Raw genomic sequence first — 21,695 nt, forward strand, 5'->3', positions numbered from 1 at the left:
AGCTTGTTTTCCAAGATTTGGGGCAGGTGGAAGGGGAGGAGGGCCTCATTTAAATCCCAGCTAAAAGCCAAGAACTGTGCTGACGTTGCACATGTGTTATCTCACCCTCAATGTATAGCACTCTGCTCTTTTCACACCACCGACTGCACTACCTTAGTGGCTGGTTTCTAATCCAGTTCTCACTCTCAAAGGGTAAATTAATCCTCCCTCCCTCCCTCTTTATTTGCCCTTTGATTATGGAAGAGAAATGCTTCAATCTGAAGTCATTGGGAGCCCCAGGGGACTGAGTTAGTGGGCCTTTTTCACCTTCTTAGGAGTTATTGGACTTCTAAGGGCATTAAAACTCTATTTCAAGTACCTTGCTACCCCCAGAAATATTGGGGGCTAGATCTCGCAACATAGCAGAAAAGAATTTTTATTATAGAATGAGTATTACGTCCTAGGCACTGGAAGCAAACCTCAAAGCTTCTATTCCTAGGAAGACGGGATGCAGGTCACCAGGAGAAATTCAGGACAGGAATATAGGAAGTGATCGTGATTCATGGATTCAGAGACTAGGGACTCAACCCCTGTGTCGGTGAATTTCTGAACTGCTCACCAGGCAAGCCTCACCTATAAGCCTGGGCGGGGATCATCTGTCCTTGGGATGCCATAGGGCCTGGTTTTACAAGTGGAACAATAATGCTAATGAAAATGTCATGTTCTGGCCTACAACAGACAACAGCTGGTTTTAAATTAAAGAAATCTTTTTTAAGGAATTGCATCCTACTGGCCTATACAGACGATGAACCTGAGTTGGCCCTGGCCTTTGTCCGAATGTGTGCTCTAAGTCACTTGCCTTTGCCCCCAGGGATCTAATTAGGATGAGCTGGCCCACTTGGAACGCCAAGGTTGGAAACACTTTTGTTGGTTAACATTAGATAGCTGTTAATATTCTTATCGTGTATTTTATCAAGCCTCACACATGTTTAGGCAAAAACCTCCTTTTCTGGGAAAATTAAGGAGGAAGATATCAACTTTTGTTCTCAGAATCTCTGGTGCTTTCCTGCAAATGATGCTATCCTGTCTCCTCTTCTTACTCAGTGTCATGAAGGTCAGAACTCTGCTGAAGCCTTATGTGCTTCCAGCTTGTGGTTTTTAGGAGTTTCTCTGCTGCCTCTGGAAAAAGTGACCATCATCCTGGCCTGTGCTGACCAGGACTGGGAGCTGGAAGAGGCCAGCAGCCTCCGTGCTGTCACTTGCTGAAGAGGTTGCTAATAGCTCTGTGATCCCGGCTTCCTCCTGGGACAGTCCTGACTGGTGGATCCTTGCCACTGAAAGGTAGCAGGCTTCTAGCCACGGAGTTCTAAAGGTCTGATTGCTGGGTTCAAGTCCAAGACCCTTTGATGGTAGAATTAAGAAGTAGATGAAGCAGGGACTTCCCTGGTGGTCCAGTGGTAAAGAATCCGCCTTACAATGTAGAGGACGCGGGTTCGATCCCTGGTCAGGGAACTAAGATCCCACATGCCATGGGGCAACTGAACCTGCACGCCACAACTACTGAGGTTGCACGCCTCAACTAGAGAGGCTGCGCACCACAACTAGAGAAGAGAAAACCCGCACGTCACAACGAGAGAGAAGCCCACGCCGCAACGAAAGATCCCGCGTGCCACAACTAAGACCCAAAGCAGCCAAAAATAAATAAAATTAAATAAATAAATAATAAATCTTTAAAAAAAAAAAAAAGAAGAAGAAGAAGTAGATGAAGCAGAGACGTGTTGGGAAGTGGTTCAGTTTTGGGGGGATTCTTCCTGGCTCTGCAGTCCCAGGATCCCGGGGGAACCCAGCCGAGAGGGTGGAGGTTTTGGGTGTTGGAGGTTCCCCATCGTCCAGCCACCATGAGCCTGGTGGGTTTCCTTTGCTTTGGGGACAGTAGCATCTCTGGGGGTAGGCTGCTTTTCCCATTTCTCTTGGTCGTCTTCTATTGCAGCAGCAGAAGCCACAGCAGGCCATTTCCTGAGCCGCCCTGGCTCAGAGAGGCAGAGGCAGAGAATGCCCACTGGGCCCTCACCCCTTCAGCCACTTCCTGAGGAGCAGTCCTGACAGGAGCGCCAGCCATGTTGGTAGGCGGCTGCTGTCCAGGAAAGCTTTGGAAGTGACTTGAGCTTTCCACTCAGGGCCCGGAGGCATATGAACCCTGGGGTCCGGCTGCTCGTCTCACCCGAGAGCTCTGTCCCAAGCCCTGGGGCTCCTGTCCTAGGCTAGTGTTTGCTTCTGAGTAAAACTGGGGGCAGCTTTTGGCTCCAATTTGCCAAGTAGGCCTGGTGTGATGATCTGAAGAGGCCTCATTGAGCTGCTCCTGGCAGAGGAAAGGTAGGCAGGTGGACTCCGCTCTCATTTGTAAGGTTTTCCCCCTCTTTAGGGTGGGAACGTCCTAAGCTAAACTCACAGCCTCTCTTGCACCTCTGTTAAATGGACTGTCAAGGGTCCCCCGCATCAGGCGTTGTGATGTCCAGGTTCCCAGGGAGGGGTTGTGTGGTCTGTCCAGGCAGTGTTGGGCCTCGGCTTTTCAATGTCAGGCTCACCATTGCTGGCAACACGGGGAAGGTGGCTGGGCAGTTTGGCCCCCTCTCCCAGCTTTCCAGGCTTCTCTCCTTTTGAAGAAATTGTTGAGTCACCAGCATGTGTGTCTGGCATTTGGTTTCCTCAAATTTACAGCCTTCTCAGGGTAGAGTTTTTTCCTTTCTTCAGCTCCCAACTGGTTGGGCCCCTGGTTGCATTTCTTCCCAGTCCTCCTGACTGGCGCAGAGCTGTCAGGCCAAGACGAAGAAAGGGCAGGATGTCTGGGTCACTCTTGAGAGGTACCAGGCAGCTGTGTCTGCTAGAGGTTTCCTCAGCAAAGCACCAGCTCGTCTCCAGCGTCTCAGGAGCTGCACATAGAGTGACAGCTGCCAACAGAGCAGGGACTGGAATCTGTGGGTCTTGGACCCAAGCCTCCATCCACTCCACCCACTCTGCAGAGCCTTCCCCTCACAGTGTATCTATTTGAGCTTTTATTTACAGCTGCCAACTTCTATCATTAACTACTATGCCTAAGAAGAAGCTCAAGGACTGTCTGGTTTTCTGGTAATCACAGCTGAAGAACAACCAACTAGTTACTGACCCAGGTAAGGTAGTATTCAGTCATTCAGTTTTCTAATTGTTTCATCAATTAGAAATCGATGAATCATTGATTCATCAAAATGTACTCTTTGCCAGACCCTATGCTGGGTCCAGGAGATAGAACGGAATAAGACACAATCTTGATCTCCAGGAGCTCCAGTTCCAGTGGGAGTTCTTAGCTCTGTGAGATGGTGCGAGTCCATCAGTGGCCTAGGACTCCACAATATACATTTTAGTCCCAACTGTAAATGAGGATTCCATTTACACCATCTTCTGCGGTGCCTGGAGGATGCGAGCGTTGTTTTATTTCCTCGTCTCATAGCACCTTACTCTGAGTTGAACCCTGGGCCTTCCTTGGCCTTGAGGGAGTCCACTCCTATGCCTTAGTTTCCTCAACCAGAAATTGGAGATGGCAAGAGCACTTAGACCTGGGTGGGTGAGATGCAATGATGGATCTCTTCCTCTCTCCTTACCCAGGGTCCTTGCCAGGTTGTACCTGATGATGCTGGCAGCCAGCCTTTTTCCGGCCCCTATTTCTGCTCACCCTGTTGCCAGAGAGCTTGGGGGTCTGGATCCTATCTGGCCCCGTCAGGGTGGATTACTGAACGAGTGGTTCTTTTGCCCCAGTCCCTTTCCTGTGCTATAAATAAGCCCCATGTTTATTTTCTTATGTTATTGAAATGAGCACTTGGGATTTGGGCCTCTTGACAAGTCCGGAGCGCGTCCATCCGGTGCCTGGTGAGGGCCCTGCATGGCTGGCTGCTGTCTGAAGTTATTTGGAGTCCTCCCGCTGTGTTTTGGACGTGGCTTAATTTCAATAGTAAGGGCTGTATGCAGCCCTGTATCTGCTGATTTTCAGGTTTCAGCTTTCTGCCAGCCTTACTGCCTGCTTAGAAGTAAAGCCGTGTTTCTCATTCAGGGGATAACAGCCACAGTTGAGGTAATTAACGAAAATTGTGTATTGGTGGCAGCAGCTCCTATAGAATTTCCTATAGAGTCTTTCTCTAGTAGATCCTGAGGGGCTTACCTTCATCTCCTCCATTCTGCCTACCCTGTGCCCAATCTCTGTTGTTGTTTTCTGGATATAGGCCTAATAGTCCTAATGATTTCTCTCCTTACAGCCTTGTTCTTGTCACCAGATTGGTTTGATATATTGACAACTTGACCAAATGAAGATTCCATTGACTCCCTCTTCTCCAAAGCATGGAAGATGCAAGGATTTCTTTTCCTCTTCCCATAGTATCTCCCATTTGCCAGTTGTACCTTGGCCCTTCTTTAAAAGTTATAAGATGAATATCCATTAATAACAGATAGATGCTCCCTTTAGTACCATGGCTGCACCATCTCAATGGAGAGGGTGACCTGGGACATGGTGGGATAGAAAGGAAACATCTGGCAGCCCAGTGCAGCGTATTATATGCTATGTGGACGTCTGGGAAATAGGAAGTGTTCCGAGTTAGGATTTCCTAAGGAGTGATTTCTGGCTCCTTCAGGCTTTGACAGTTCATCAAAAGTATCCAATGAGACTGAGCAGCACACAGCATTGTCTATGAGAACTTGGGCTAAAGATCATTATCTGCTTCTCAGGATGGATTAGCCTAGTAAGTCACTCAGTAGAGGAATCTTTCTGTGGACAAACCAGAACCTGCAGTCTATTAATGAAAAGAATTATATCTAACAAACAGTTTTCAGACAAGGAACCAGGAGAAAGTAAATTTTCACTCATATGTTTTTAGTCTGTTGACTCCTAAAGATTCTTTTCTTTTAAAAAATAAAAAGCCTATTTTGATGGATTCATATTTATTGAGCACTTACTATGTGCCAGATACTGTTTTCAATATGAAGATGTTGCATTGAACAAAGTGCCTACTCTTGTCAAAGGTACATTCTAAGAAGGAAGACAACCAAAATGAGTAAATGAATAGAATTTCAAATGGTAAAAAATGCTATGAAGAAAACAGCAGAGTAAAGGGGAGATGGATAGTGACTTGGGCATGAGGAGGTATTTAAGATGGGTCGGTTAGGAGTGGCATTTAAACACAGATCTTAATGTTGAGAAGGAGTGGACCATGGAGATACCAAGCAGAGGGAAGAGCTAGCGTAAAGTCCGTCAGGCAGGAAAAAGCTCAGCTTGTTTTTAAGAACAGCAAGAACTCCTGTGTGACTGCAGTTTATTGTGTGTGGAGAGCATGGTAGAGATGATGCCAGAAAAGTAGACCAGCACCAAATTTTGTTGGGATCATGTTGGACAAAAGAGTTCTGGATTTTTATTGTGAGTGTGATGGGAAGACACTGGAAGGTTTTAAGCAGAGGAGTGGAGTGGGGATGGGATTTTTGTTCAAAGATCCTTTCAGCTACTATGTGGAGAAAAGGCAGTAGGGAACAATAATGGAAGAAAGGAAATCAGGAAGCTATTTTAGGAGTGCAAGTGAGAGATGGTAGTGGCTTAGACTAGGATGGTAGCAACAGAGATGGTGAGGAGTTATACTGGGAGCAGAATCCATTGGACTTACTAATGAATTGGATATAGGAGATGAAAACAATAGAGGATTCACAGCTAACTACTAGGTTTTTGTTATAACTGAGCGATACTATTAAGTGAAATATGGCAGACCTGGCAGGGGTAAGGACAGAGAAGTATGAGAGGGAAAATCAAGAGCTCCGCTTTAGATGTGTTAAGTTTGAGATGTCTTTTGGACATCTAGGGGTAGTGTTACTTAAGCAGTTAGATGTCTAAAGCTCAAGGGAAAAGTTAAGACTGAATATATAGCTGGGATTTAAAACCATAGGACTAGATGAGATTACCCAGAGAGTCAGAATAGGTAGAGAAGAGAAAAGGACTGTGGCCTGATTTACAGGTAGAGAAGATAAGGAAGAACCAGAAAAGGAGACTGAGGAGTTGCCAGTGAGTTAGGAAGAAAACCAGGAAGATGTCTGTAAGATAGACTGTGATAAGTTAGAGATACACATTGTAAACCCTGGAGCAACAGCTAAAAACATTTTTAAAAGAGGCATAGCTAATAAGGCAATATTGGAGATGGAATACCATAAAAATATTCAATCAAAAAGGATTGAATTGATTGAGAAAAGAGTAAACAAAGAACAGATGGGAAACACACAAAAAGCAAGACAGTAGACGTAAACCCCAACATGTCAATAATTACATTAAATGTAAATGGCCTAAACATTCTACTTAAAGGACAGAGATTATCATTCCAAATGCTATCTATGAGGAAAACACTGTAAAATACAGTTGAGTTAAAAGAATAGAAAACATTATAGTAGACAAATATGAATCACAAGAAACTGGAAGTGATTTTATCAATAAAGGACAAAATAAACTTCAAAACAGGAACATTTCCAGGGAGAAAGAGGAATAATATATAATGATAAAGGAGTCAATTCATAAAGAAAACAAGTAATCCTAAGTATGTAGGAACTAAATAACAGTGCTGCAAAATGTATAAAGCAAAAAACTGACAACTGAAAGTGAAACAGAAAATCCACAATTATATTTGGATATTTCACCACTCCTCTCTCAGTAATTGACATAACAGGTTGATAGAAAAATCAGAAAGCTATAGATGACCTGAATAACACTATCAACCACTTTGGCTTAATTGACAGTTATGGAACACTTCATCCACCAATAACTGAATACACATTCATGTCAGGTGCACATACAATATTCACCACCAATGTGTTGCACCATAAAATGAGTCTCAATTTTAGAGGAAATGAAAACATAAAAAATGTATGTTCTCTAACCATAATTCAAAAAAACACATGCACCCTGTTGTTAATTGCAGCACTATTTACAATAGCCAGGTCATGGAAGCAACCTAAATGCCCATCGACAGACAAATGGATAAAGAAGATGTGGTACCTATGTACAATGGAATATCATTCCGCCATAAAAAGGAATGAAACTGGGTCATTTGTAGAGACGTGGATGGACCTAGAGACTGTCATACAGAGTGAAGTAAGTCAGAGAAAAACAAATATTGTCTATTAATGCATATATGTGGAATCTAGAAAAATGGTACAGATGAACTGGTTTGCAAGGCAGAAATAGAGACACAGATATAGAGAACAAATGTATGGACACCAAGGGGGGAAAGCGGAGGTGGGGGGTGGTGGGATGAATTGTGAGATTGGGATTGACATATATACACTAATATGTATAAAAGATAACTAATAAGAACCTGCTGTATAAAAATAAATGAATAATATTAAATTTAAAAAATATATATACATATACAATAAAAATGGAAATAAAAAAAAAGTTCAGGTTGAGAGCAGTGTGTGTGGAATTCCAACGAGTCCTAGGTTAGAATAAAAGATTCCTTGATAAATACGCTGAGATAAAATGAGACTTTGAGAAGGTTTCCTGACAAGACAATGTTTAAAGCAAACAATAAGTTTGGATGAAGTATAAACAGATGTATAATTCACGAACACTTGATGCTGGTTTGAAGATGGTGAAGTATACTAGAAAGAGGTCTAGCCTCAGAGGTTAGAGGCTTGTGCCTTTCACCGTAAGACCTGAGGCAAATGACTTAATCAGTGGTATTTGTTTTTCTCATCTAAATAATTTTAAGAACGAAGGAGTTTGATTAGGCTTGTCTCTATCTTTGTAAGCTTTAATCTTTCATCAGCAGAATGCCAATGTACTCACACACACAAAAAGTATGTTTTCTGATCACAGTGGAATTAAGTCAATAACAGATATCGTGGAAATCCCTAATAGTTAGAAATGAAATAACATATTTCTAAATGCATGGGTTAATAAAGAAAAAGAAGTAAATTAGAAAATATTTTTAGCTGAATGAAATTGAAAGCAATGTATTTAAATGTGTCAGGTGGAGTACTTGGAGATCTATACTTGAAGTGCTAATATTAGAAAAGAAGAGGGACTTCCCTGGTGGTCCAGGGGTTAAGAATCTGCCTTCCAACGCAGGGGACATGAGTTAGATCCCTGGTCGGGGAACTAAGATCCCCCCATGCCACGGGGCAACTTAGCCCATGTGCTCTAGAGCCCGTGTGCCACAACTAGAGAGCCTTGTGCCACAACTATTGAGCCCACGTGCTCTGGAGCCCATATGCCACAACTAGAGCGCCCCTGCACTACAACGAAAGATCCCACGTGCTGCAACTAAGATCCCGTGTGCCACAACTAAGACCCAACGCAGCCAAATATTTTTTTTAAAGAAAGAAAGAACTAAAATCAATTATCTAAGCAACTACCTTAAGAAAATTGAAAAGAGCAAATTAAATACAAAGTGAGTAGAAGAAAGAATAAAGATAAGCGTGGAAATAAAATAGAAATGGACGAACAGTGGAGAAAAATCAATTAAACAAAAGCTGGTTCTTTAAAAAGATCAATAACTAGACTGTTCAAGGAAAAAAAGAAAGAATAAATTACCAGTATCACAAATCAAACGGGGGCATTGGTACAGATTCTAAAAATATGAAAAGGGAAATACATATGAAAACTTTATACTGTTAAATTCTACAATATAGATGAAATGGACACAAACTTCAAAAGACACAAAGTGATAAAAACTACCTCAAGAAGAAATAGAAAATCTAAATAGCCACATATCTGTTAAAGTAATCAAATTTGTAGTTTAAAACTTTCCACAAAGAAAAATCTAAGCCCATATAGTTTTACTGGCAAATTCTATCAGATATTAAGAAATAATACCAATCTTACACAAGCTCTTTTCAGAAAATAGAAAAGATAGAAATATGTGGCAACTCATTTTGTGTGGCCATTATTACCCTGATACCAAAGCCAGACAAAAACATTGCAAGAAAAGAAGACTGCAGACCAATAGCCCTCCTGAGCATAGACACAAAATTCTTTTTTAAAAAATTAGCAAGCCAAATCAACATACAGAAAGGATGATACAACATGACTAAAGAATATAAGGTTGGTCTCATATTTGAAAATCAATATAATTTACAACAGCAATAGAATAAAGGAGAATAACCATATGATTATCTCAATAGATATAGAAAAGATAATTTGACAAAATTCAACACTCATTCATCAATGTCTTTAAAAAAACAAAAAAGAATCTTCTGTATAGCGCAGGGAACGCTACTCAATGCTCTGTAATGACATATATGGGAATAGAATCTAGAAAAGTGGATATATGTATATGTATAACTGATTCACTGCTGTACAGCAGAAACTATCACAACATTGTAAAGCGACTATACTCGAATAAAAATTAATTTAAAAAATATTTTAAGAATTCAGAGGAAGGCTTTGTGTGAAAAATAAACATAGAAGACCCTTGTGTTAAAAAAAGAAAAAAACATAGAAAATATATATCCACACAAAGACTTGTACACAGATGTTCATGGCAGGTTTATTCATAATAGCCAAAACCTGGAAAAAACTCAAATGTTAAACAACAGATGAATGCAAAGGCAAATTGTGGTATATCCATAAATGGAATACATCTACACAATAAAAATAATGAACTGAGACACGACATGGATGCTTTTCCGAGATAGGCGAGCAAATAAGCCAGACACAAAAATGTACATACTGTACATACGTACTATACATACATACAAACGTACTCTTATGAGTAAAAATACAATCCACTTATTAGAAGTTTTACAACAGGCAAAACTAATCTAGAGTGACAGAAAGTAGATCAACATTATCTATTGCTGGGGATCGGCTGGGATGAGACACAGGGGAACTTTTTGGGGTGAGGAGAATGTTCTATATTTTGATTGTGGTGATGGTCACATGTCCAAACATCCAACTCTACATGTAAAATTGGTGCATTTTATGTAAGTAATACCTCAATAAAGATGATTCTTTTTTCAATGGTCGTTAAAAACTGTCACCTTTCACAGTTCCTTGGCTTTGTCATGGACCAGCGTCTTTCTCCTTTACCTGGACGTTTGCTTAGGCCTCAGGTCTAGGCTACCTCCAGTTCCATTGCCTCCGTTTAGTGTTTTCTGTTGTGTTCTTGATGTAGACGGCAGATTTGCCAGGCATCTAGCTGATGTTTATTAAATGCTTGCTATAGTACTGTACCAGGTGTTACAGGTAAGTAGGTGAAGAAGATAGCTTTTCCGCCTTCGAGGAGCTTATAATCAAGTTAATACAGGAGATAAGACCCTTATAGTCCTGTCTACTGTACACAACTGAACGATTAAGGGTGAATTGCACACACTCCCTGCTGTGGTCGCTTCTGACTTGGTGAAGAGGGTGAGACTTGAGGTAGGCTTTGGAGAATTAATAGGTGGAGATGGGCACTATATGGCTAGGGCTGTGCTGGGAGGTCAGGCAGGCACTTTGACCTGGGGGGAGTGAAAGGAAACAAGAAGATGAGGAAGTATACTGGATATCCTAGATTTGTAGGAGCACTGACTCCAGGTTGGGACATTAGAAATGATGAGGCTGGAGAGTGGTTTAGGGCTAAACAAAAGAGCTGAAATGTCTGTGGGCAGTGTGAAGGCCTTCCAGATGATTGTTCTGCTTGGGGACGTGATCAGAGCTAGTCTTTGACACCATCGTGTTGACACAAATGATGGAGTGGAGCAGGGAGGGATCAGAAATGGGATGTAACTACTTAAGCAGTAGCCTAGGTAGTAAGTGACAAGGCACTGAGCTGAGTGGTTGCTGGACTCACTGGGGAACTTGCTGGGAAATGTTGAAATCCTTTGGGATATGGGGTTGAGAAGAGCAGCCACTTCACCCATATAACATACCAGCCACACTGCTTGTTACGGATCAAATCGTATCTCCCCGCCCCACACTAAAATTCATATAGTGAAGCCCTAACTCCCCAGTGTGACTGGGTTAGGAGACAGGGCCTATAGGGAGGTAGTAAAGTTTAAGTGAGGTCATGGGGTGGGATCTTAATTCATTAGGACTGATATCCTCGTAAGAAAAGGAAGAAACACCAGATCTTTCTTTCTGCATGAGCAAAGACCACGTAAGGACACAGTGAGAAGGTGGCTGTCTACAAGCCAGGAAGAGAGGCCTCACTAGAAAACAAATCTGCAGGCACATTGATCATGGACTTCTAGCTTCCGAGAACTGTGAGAAAATAAACATCTATGGTCTAAGCCACCCAGTGGGTGCTATTTTGTTATGGCAGCCCACGCAGACCAATACACCACTCACCACGAGATCGCTTACCACCCACGTTCCCCAGCCCATAAATATAATATCGAGGATCTCAGGGCTTTATATTCTGGTGACACACCTTTGTGAAATAGTACCTTAGCCTTTGGCATCCTGCCCTTAGCCACTCGGATAGAAGTCAACCCTGTCAGCCCTTCCCAACCGTCAGAGTGCGTGATTCCTCCTGTCTCTACAGCTCTTCCCTATTTTCAAGTATTTTGACTCTTTGGGACTTCATAACCACTCATCTCACTTCCTATGAGATCAGCAGGAGTTGGTTTTCCCCATTTTACAGATGAAGAAATGGAAAATCAGAGGATTTTAATGGCTTGCCTAAGATAACCAAGCTAATAAGTTGAAAAGTCAGTTTTTAAATCCAGCTCTCCTGTCTCTCGCTCACCACACAGCTTCCCGGCCCGTGCTTTGCTATGCCCTCCTCTGGACAGAGCTTTCTGTTCAAACCTATCTCAGAGAGGAGATGTGGGCAGCCTTTGGGCATTCTTCTCTTCCTTCCCTTGTTCTCCCGACACACACACATACTCACTCCCTCACTCATTTATTCATTCTCTCTCTCTCCATAATGTAGCTTGGCCTTAGTGTCATAACAACAGGGAGCTCTTCCTTTTCCCCCAGAGCCTAAAAATGGCAGAGCTCCATTGTGGGTAGAGGACAGAGCAGGGATGGGGTGGGGGGCTTGTGATGCAACCAAAAGAGAAATCTCAGGAGGTGTGGCGAGAACGCTGCAGCCCCTGGATTACCTGAACTGCATCTCGACCAAGGCTCTGGGGGCATCTCATGTGGGCCCCACCGTGGGTTTATTCCCAGCTAGTTAAGGCAACACCTAACACATGGTGTGCACAGGGTCATCGACTGAAGCTTCTTTTGGAAGTTTGCCCTTCCTAAAGCCTGTTGGTCTGTGTGGAGCTAAAAAAGGAAAATCTGTATGGAATCACAGAATTCCCGGGAAAATGTCGACTCTCACACCCCATTGTCTCTGGAGCTGGCACGCATCTTCTCACTTCTGAGCCCTGTTTTGAGGGATGGGTTGTTTGTGGAGGGCCTCTCGTTCCTGAGCAGCTGAGCATGCAAGTCTGAGCCTGTGCGAGGAGAAAGACCCCCACTGCTGCATCACCCCGACCGGCCTAATCAAGGGTTTCTGCCGAATCACAGACCAGCCAGCTTGTGGTGCCCTGAGGTTGGCAGTTGTTCTTGTAGCGAGACCTGGGACAATGGGATTGGTGAGAAGCTGACAGCAAGAGCAGTTTCTCTGGAGGTTGGAAAGAAGCTATCTACAGACCGCCCCTGAGGTAGAGTGGAGGTGTGGAAGGCTTAGGGGCATGAGGATGGTGGAGGGATGACTGGGGAGAGGAAGGGTTTGAGCCCAAGGGTAAGTGGAAAAGCTCTGAGACGAGCACTCTCAGACACAAGACCTCTCGGGCCGTTTTAGGGAGCTGGCCTTGTGCCGGCCCAACCCCGGGGACACGAAACAAAGAGGTCAGCCTTCCAGTCCTGGGCTTGGCTCGTCAGGGGTGCACGTGACCCCTTGAGGAGCAGGGTGGGCAGGGTCCACGGCCAAGCAGAGGCTCTGAGTTCACTCCAGGCCCATCTCTAGCCTTCCTCTTCCCATTCAAAACCAAAACAGAGCCTCCCCTCGGCCCCACCTTCCCATTCGTTCTCTCACTTCCTCACTGTACTATTTTCTGAGGCATTCAGACGTGAACGGAATTGGCCCTCTTTCGGAGCTTTGTAGACACGTGGGCTGGTCAGGCAGATACACAGGTAAATCACACGGTGTTCTGTGCTGAGACGCTATTACAAACAGTTCTGTGGGAGCACAGAAGGAGCAACCACCGGCCTGGGGGTGGAAGCTGGGGTGAGGCGTGGTGTTGAGAAAGATCTTCACAGAGGACATTATCATTTGGAGGCCACAGAGCACGAACAGGAGGTTTCCCGGTAGAGAGGGCTGGCGACGGGGCACAGGCATTCGAAGCAGACAGATGGCAAGTCCACTACTGTGGCCAAGTGAAAGGCCCCAGATGGTTTGGGGAGCAATGAGTGGTCCTGGCGGCCAGACAGGGAACGGCTGAGCTATAGTAGATATTCAAGGAAGCCCTGCTGGCCTGGTCCTCCCCGGAGACACTCCTTGGAGGCACAAGTCCCAGGGATGGGTTACGTGAGTCACCAGGGAGGCCCAAATGACCCTGTCGAGCCATCCTGCCCTTTGGCAGTAGCGCTCATCTGGACTCCAGGTTACTGGGGTTGCTAAGCAGGGGTGCAAGGCAGGCGGCTTCCCATGCACAAGGCATTTCTCCCTCTGCTTCTGTTCCCACCTTGGGACTTAGCAGTGACTTGGTGTGGAGAGTCCAAGAGCTGCCATGACCCTAACAGATGAAAAGGGTCATTTTTAAAGACAAGTTCCCAGCTCAAGCCAACCTAAAACCATCTAGGTCCATATTGAACGAGAACTTACCCTACAGGTACCGAATCTGAGATGTGTCTCCAAGAAAGCAGCATTTAAATAGTTGGAAAAAGATGAAAAGGAGTCTCCCGTCGGACTCAGAGCTGGTAGCCGGAGGGAGTAATCGTGGTCCTTCATGTCACCATTGCCACATCAGCTTACAAAGTCCATGCATGTGTCATCTCCATTTAATCCTCCCCCCGCATTGGTGAACTGGGCAGGGACAGGCTTCTTCCCCTCCGTCAGATGTGAGAGCTGAGGGTCAGTCAGGTCATTTGACGAACGAAGGTGTCTCCCCCTCGGCACGGGGAGCCGGTGGGGGGGGCTCCCTTGGAGAGTAACTGCCTCTTCCTTGAGTCACCTTCATGCTGGAAAGCAAGGAAGCATCTATTCCATAGCAGAACCTGGGCCCCCTACCCCTGCTCCATAATTTGTATTTAGAGCTTTGCTTTAAAAATCCCCCAAACAAACCTCCTGCAAGTTCTCTCAGCCACTAAGTGTAGAGCCAGGACGGGGACCTGCCTCTCCTGGAAGCCTGTCCTGCACTCTTTGTCCCAAGCAGCCAGGTCTCCCCACCCTGGACCTCCATGCCCTGGCTCGCCCCTTGCTTTCGGAACAGACCCTGGAAACACAGATGGTACCAGTGACATCGAGGGGCCATGATGAGCGCACTGGAGATGCAGGGGCAGCCCCTGTTTCCCTCCTTCCCCCCTCTGCTGCTTGCCTGCTGTGCAAGCAGGTCCTCTGGGATGAGGGGGGTGGCGCTCCAGCCCCTCGCAGGCCACGCACCCCTCTTTGTGCAGGAGCCCTAGCCGGCCACCTGTTGTTAATCTAGCCCTGGTAATCCATTCTGTACTGTGTCAGCAGTTCAAAAGGGCACTGTTAGTATTTTTTGCCGACTTCAATTAACGTGAGATTTCAGAGGCCCCTCCGATCACATTTCATCTGTCACAAGTCAGGAACAAAACAGACAGGTTCCAGTTGAGAGGAGGAAGGAGAAGGAGTTTATTGCAAACAACAACCAAACAGACAGTTTGGGCTGTGCCCAGCCAAGGGTGCGCTGGGCGCGCGCAGCGGCATCAGTGCTCCATTTGGCCCCGTGCCTGGGCCCCTACGTCCTCTTCTCATCAACAGTCCTCCCCTCCCCCAAAGATGTAAGTGCAATAACTTACTTTAAAAGGCAAGAACGTTTCTTTTAATATTTTTGCTATAATGTAGTTACATGGTGGTATAGGCAGTAAAATTTTATGGAACCGACCTCATTTTTTTATACATTTTTCTGAAGTTTTAATGTCTTTTTCATATATATTTTTAATATTCCACCCCAGGCCATCAAGCTAAAAGAAAAGTTGCATTTATACAGGGTTATGGTATCTTACAAGGAGAACAGTCAGTATTGATTGAGGTTCATGTTCCTTCCAGCACTCAGCTCTCTTTTCAACCACTGCACACCAAACAGACTATTAGACATTGAAAACTGTCCTTCAAAATCAGTAGTATAAAGGCCTAGCTCTATGTATGTATGTGAAGGGGAAGAAGGGGCGGGGCAAGGGCAGGTAATGTTTTGTTCACTGGAACACCTTCCCCTCCCTCCAGCATCCTCAGGGAAGTCTCGTGGGCTCCCAGTGACTTTGAGAAGTTGAGTGTTTGTTGTCTTCTCGTTTTCCTCTTTCATGATCACGGATTATTACCCTGGGGGCCTGGTTGCCAGCCATCCTCATTCCCGCTAGGCCTGTTTGCTTTGGCACCTGACAGGCCATCACGCAGACCCAAAGCCCTAGAGCGTCCAGCCCTGAGAGGGAATGGCTGCGGAAGCGGGATTTGTGGTGGTTTTTCCTGGAAGAGTTCCTCTTGTCCACCCAGCGGGAATGAGGGCGGAGGGGACACTGTCACTGGGCCCAGTGTGGCTGCAGCCATGGGCGCTGGGAACCCACCTCACCCCCTTGCAGTGTCTTTGAACTAACTTGGCCACCATGCTTCCCCAAGCTGGAGGCATGGTGGTGAGAGCTGAGAATCAAGTATAGTTGAACGAATTCAAGGAAAGTTCCAAAGCCCATGTCTTCCAAGTGCCGTTGAAGACTTGGGGACAAGCCTCTCTGTGTGTCCCCAGAGCCCTCTCCTCCCATGCCCTGGGAGCAGTGAGGGCATCTGAGGGTGGTAGCAGCAGCTTAGTAGTGTCAGGCCTTGGCTGCCGAGACTGGTTCCCAGCAGGGATCAGAGGCTGGCAGTGTGGGAAGGCTGCCCATGGGCCTGCCAGCCACCCATCACTTCCGGCTTGCGTGGCCATCTCTGTTGAGATCTTAGGCAAATAGCAAAGAAAACCCCACCTCTTTTAGCTTACTGGCTTAGCAGTGACCCCCAGAGAGGGTCCACTCTCCTCTGCACCTGCCTTCATGAAACCTCACTCCTGAGGACGCCGCCAGCCCCAGAGAGTCGCCCAAGCTTGCTTAGTCATCACGGGAGAGGCTGCAGGGGCACCTCCCGCCCCAGCAGCTGACAAGGCAGAAGGCCTGGGCCCAGCCTCCTGACCAGGGGAGCTCTGCGCAGCACCGGCCATCAGAGCCCCTCGCTCAGCTCTGCCTCAGGTGAAACACGGCTCAGGGTGGTCACGTGCCCCCCTGGGGGCCAGGGTCATCTCCACTGTGAAGGGATTGGGCTAACTAGAGGGTTTCTAATGCCTCCCCACTGGGCGATTCTGGGATTCTCGGAGTGTCAGGCAGGCCCTTGAGGGCTGGGACAGGGTGAGGACAGGCCTGGGGCTGGGAAGCTACCTGTGGGGAGATGCATAGGGACATTTTACACCAACATTTTAATCCTAGATACTTGACTGTGTTGGTGGGACAGACAGCCAGAGACACACAGCCTTCTTCTATCGGAAGCTTTTTCTTCTCAAGCTTTGGGTTGCCTGACTTAGGTCTGGCCCAGGCAGAAAGCAGACACAGAGAGGAATTGATGCCTGGGGTCCCTTCCAGAAGATTCCACTTAGGGCCCTCCTTCTCCCTTCCCACCTCCTCTGCGGCTATCCTAGTTCTTTCTCTCTGTCTGATTCTCTCCCAGGGGAGCACATACCCCTGGTGAAAGTCCCTCTCATGTCCTTCCCAGGCAGTAGGGCATTTAAGGAGGAACTGGGGGATTGTCTCCAGCCTAAGGCCATTTCTTCCTTCCTCTTTCTAGATTCTGGGAGTTTGAGTTGTTTCCGCCAACCTCAGAACTGGAAAAGGCTTCCTGAGAGTCAGTCCAAGATCCTCAAATGTACGAAACACTAAAGCCAAGCCTCTAAGAACATTTAATTCAATATCCAAGACCCTTTTCACTTCTAGAAGGTCAACTCTAGAGCTACGGTTCACAAAGAGGTCTGACTCTTGTTAAGGGAAGTCAAAGCCAGCTCCTTCCCCAGTCTTGTTTCTGGAGCACATGAGAACATGAGACAGAGGTGGAGACCACGATGTCCCCGAAAACCTAAGCAGCTCAAGGGGGAGGGTCTCACTCCTCCCTGCCCACCACCCAAGAGGCTGTCCTGTGTCCAGGCCTCTGGGCCTGGTGGACCTGGCCCTCCTCACTGACAGAATCGGGGTAGAAAGGAGAAAAGGCAGGCCCTTCTCCCCAGGGGCTACCTGCCAGGGGGCTTCCCAGGGCTCTGAAAGGCCTGCTTTGGAGGACAGGTACCCTGTGCCCCGAGCTTAGGTGACGGCTGGGCCCTGGAGCCTAAACTCAAGCTGCAGGCCTCATATCGGCAGAGGTGGCACCCCTGCAGAAGGAGGCCCCTCCCTGCAGGCGGGGAAATCTGCTTCCAGAGAGCATCCTGACCTCTGTGTCTGGAACAGAGCAAGTGACTCAGAGGAGCTCAGCCCCACGAGCCCTTCCGGAGGCCAGGGCGAGGGGCTGGGGTCTCCCATCCCCTAGGGCAGAAGTGCAAGGGCAGGCGCTCTCTGCCCTACGCCCAGAGGAACACAGAGCCTCCGCCTGAGTGGAAGGCTCTGGGCAGGGGTGGCGCTGGAGAAGGCTGAGGGCCACCTAAGGCCGTGTAGGGGCTGGCCTGCCGCTTGGAGCCCGAGTGAGCGTGCACTCATCCTCTGGCTGGTCCTGCAGCTGCTCTTGGTCCTCTGCCACCGTGCCCGCCGGCTTAGCTGCTGTGTCTGAGGTGTAAGTCCTTCCACACCAGGACACTGCTCAGCAGCCCCAGTGAGTGACCAGAATGGGACATGGGGAGGGACAAGCACCTCCAGATCCTCCTGGAGGGGCTTGAATGGATGGAGAAAAAGCTACCCAGACCTGCCCACTGTCGCCGTCATCCTGCCTGCAGCGGGATGTCAGGTGGCCGGAGAGCGGACCTGTGTGCACGAGACCCTGCCCCCCACTCCCCTGGACACCTCCCTGCAGCCCTCCCTGCTCCTGGAAGCTTCCTTCCAGCTTCATGGGTACCGTGGGCGGTCTGCATCCTCCCTTGCACTGTTCACCCATATCCAGGGTCTCGGGGTGCGAGGGCGGCTGTGCGTCCTCCGGGGCCAGCGTTGCTGGGTGGCAGCAGGATCCTTCAGCTCCAGCTCGTCTCTCTCTCTGCCCAATCCCACCGGGTGTGCCCAGCACAGGGGACAGCAGGACGGGGACTCCTCGCCATCCAGGGTGAAGGCAAGGCGGGTGCCTTGGGTCCAGGAGGTGGGATTCCGTGGGCTTTTAGGGAGAGAAAAGGAGATGGGAAGGCCGAGGCCGCCTCTGCAGGGCAGCCTGTTCTTCAGACACAGTCATTGGCCTGGTGACCAAGGGACCACACAGCAGAGGGAAGGACGGACATGACTGCACTGTGGCCACTGCTGGGTCTGCATGGGAGTCTATCCTCGACTCAACGGTCAAACTGGGCAGGGCAGAGGAGCAGGAGTGGGGAGAAAGGGTCTTCAGCTTATAATGGATGCAAAGCTGCAAAACTCGGCCGCCTGGCTTCCTCCACTGCCTCTGGCCGGGAGCAGGGGGCTCGGCCTCAGTGTCTGCTGCCCCCTCCCTCCCAACAGTCCACGGGGCCTCAGACTTGGAGCGGCGGAAAGTGCTGAGGGTCAGGCCCCCGGCCCCGGGCCAGGTTCCTAAGAGGAAAGTCGAATGGGTGGCTGGGGGCCTGGGAAGCATGGGCGTGGCCAGTGCCCCGAGATGGGGGAGGGCACGGGGATGGGACGGGGGTGCTCCGTCATGTGGCCCAGGAGATGGCCGCGCTGTGCTCCTTGGCCTTCATGCGGAGGGCCGCGATGCTCGACGTCTTGCGGTCTGGCTCACCGTTGAGCTCGTAGCCGTTGAGGCCCGGGTTGAGGCCCGCGGCTCCAAACAGGCTGCCCATGTGCGTCTGGCCCACGTGGCTGCCAGCCCCAGAGACACCCAGGAAGTCGGTGACGCCGCTGGCCCCAGAGCCGGGGGGGTGAGCGTGAGGGGACATGCAGGCGGGCACAGGGTCACAGGGGACCACGCACGCGGGCACCGGTGAGGCAGCCCCGTTGTTGCTGATCCAGGACGGGTTCTGAATCTGGGGAGAGGGGAGGCAGAGATGTCACAGGCTGGCGGGGGCTGGGGTGCGGGAGTACATCGGGGCTTTCCCCTCCCCCACGGACGACCTCTCCTCACTTACGAGCCCACCCTGATGATGAAACCATTCCGGAGCGTTTGCTTGGGAGCCTCTCAAAACCTTTATGGCCATCTAGCCCCTTAGGAGCCTTTGGCTTTTAGGCTCTGGCTCCTCTGTTCCCAGGGCCAGGCGAGCGAGCGGCAGACAGAGGTTCCGTTTTAAACTTGAAATTTCATCAAGCGTCTAGTGAAAGGGCTGTCCTGGGGACACAGCTCACCAGCTGAGGGCAGCCCGCAACTTAAAGGCAGATGCAGACTTTGTCTCTGCATCCGTGGACCGCTAGGGTCAGCGACTGTCTCACTCGTCTCTGGCTCTTCCCCAGGCCTGGCAGGCCCTCGAGACTTGATAGACGGGAGCTGACGTGAACCCAGAGAGCTCTGGCACTGGGAACATGGGCTGTGGGCTTGCAGGCTGTGGTGTGGAGGGGATGGGGTGGACAGCGGGGGCCTTCCAGGGGCTCGAGCCCTTGAGGCTTCAGAAGTAACTTCCGGGACTGAAAGGGCTGCCTCAGGAGGTGGTGAGGGGAGGGATGGAGCCGGGCTGGGGGTGGGGTGAGGTGGGGGGGCACATGGAAGGTGTTCAGGCAGCAGGTGGGGTCGACCTGGACATGTTGTCTTCTATCTGTGCAGCTGTAATCCCTTCCCTCCCCAGCTTCCACCTCTGGACCCATTTTCCTCTCAGCGTTTATGGGGAGATAGAACTGGGGACTCAGCCAAAATTACATCCCTCCAAGTGTCCAGGCTGCCTGACTTTACTCACACTACTTCTTGTCCCTTTGCATCCCACTGAGGACTCAAATGCCCCAGGACGAGGGAATGACTGACAGCCATGGAGGAATATGGGAGAAGATGGGACAGACTCCTGGGAGAGCCGTGAACACGCAAAACAACCTTTCTGAAACTGGATAAGTCACAAAGCACTTTTGCACAATCTAATTTAGACCTTCGAACAACCTCTAAAAGAGTTGAGGCAGATGCTTTTTAAAGCCCAATTCACAGGTGAAGAAACCGAGGCTCAGAGAGCTTGTGACTTGCCTGTAGCGAGAAAGCGCTGGAGCTGGGATGACTAAGGACTCCATGTTCATTCCAGCCCTGCCTCAAGGCCTCCAGGCTTTAGGACCCCTCTCCTAGGAAACACTCGGAGTGGCTCCCGGGGGCCCGGAGGCCCCCCTGGCCTTCAGCAAAGCTTCCTCGGTTCTGATGCTCACAGCGCAAGTGGCCAAAGTGGCAGAAGAAAACGCCACTCTCACCGCCCCGGGCTTCCTTCCCTAAAGTCCAGCCAAGGCTGGGTCAACACTTACGTCGGACAGAAGGAGCTCCGGGCCTCCCACATTCTGGAAGAACGCACACGCCCGGAATGGGCCCCGAGTCCTCTTTCCGGGGACGGTGCCCCTTCTCAGAGCGTGAGGGGCTGGGGACAGGCACGTACCTGGGCATAGTTCTCCGCTCGGGTGAGGAGGGGCAGCTCGTAGGCCGTGGAGAAGTGGGTTCGAACCTGCTGCATCTGCCCAAAACGCTCCCTCTTCCTCCACTTGGCCCTCCGGTTCTGGAACCAGACCTGCAGGACAGAGCAGTTGTCACGGGGGTCAGGCCAGGAGCTGGAGGCCCCGCCTTCGGGCAGTGCCAGCCTTTCCCTTGAGTCTCACCAGTTGCAGTGTAGGGTTGAGGCCATGGGGGTACAGGTAATGTGTCTGCCTCGGCCTTTATCCTCAAGAGTTTACAATCTAGAATGATAGACGTTGAGAGCCTGGAAGGCACTTTATTCCAGTTTATCATGTGGGCCTGATCTTGGGCCAGTAGCTTCATTTTTCTAAGCTTCAGAATCTAGAGCAGGCAAGTGTCACACACACAAAACACACGCCACTAGTCATCTTAGCGGTCATCTAACCAACCCCAACATGGGGGGCGGCCTGATCCACTGGGGCCACAGACTCCTGGGGAGAATCTGATAAGAGCTGTGAGCGCTCACCCAGAAAATCATTCTCTTGGACGATTGCACACATGTGGTTTGCCATCATTTTCCAAAAGGTCTGGGCTTCCTGGGACCTCTCCACCCAGGTTCAGGATTCCCACTTCCTGAATCCTCTGTGCAGACTTCTGTCGGAAAGAGTCTCCCGGCTCAGAACACCCTGGGTTAAAGATTCTCTGGGGGACAGGGGTTCCGTCGGGCTCCAGAGGCAGTCAGGGACGGCTTTGCGGAGGGAAGGCTGGGGCTGGGCTCCGAGTGCTGGCTGGAGGGACGGAAGTCCAGGCCGAGTTTAGAAACAGCAGGGCACACTCAGGAGACCTCGGGAGGCCACGCTGCCAGTTGGGGGAGTGATGGGAGGGAAA

The 21,695-nt window shown here is 49.0% G+C and overlaps 1 protein-coding gene across 1 annotated transcript in view; it reads right to left on the reverse strand.

The window, feature by feature from the left end:
• Window positions 1-14,745: 14,745 nt before the first annotated feature.
• ALX4 (ALX homeobox 4) overlaps window positions 14,746-21,695 on the reverse strand; it is a 44,033-nt gene continuing 37,083 nt past the window's right edge. Inside the window, exons 3-4 of the mRNA XM_019948526.3 lie at window positions 20,794-20,922; window positions 14,746-19,266 (exon numbers count right to left, since the gene is read on the reverse strand). Coding sequence (XP_019804085.1) covers window positions 18,937-19,266; window positions 20,794-20,922 — 459 coding nt within the window. The 3' untranslated portion in view covers window positions 14,746-18,936. The remainder of the gene's footprint in view (window positions 19,267-20,793; window positions 20,923-21,695) is intronic.

The sequence above is a fragment of the Tursiops truncatus genome, chromosome 8 (genome assembly GCF_011762595.2).
Source record: "Tursiops truncatus isolate mTurTru1 chromosome 8, mTurTru1.mat.Y, whole genome shotgun sequence".
Taxonomy (NCBI): Eukaryota; Metazoa; Chordata; class Mammalia; order Artiodactyla; family Delphinidae; genus Tursiops; species Tursiops truncatus.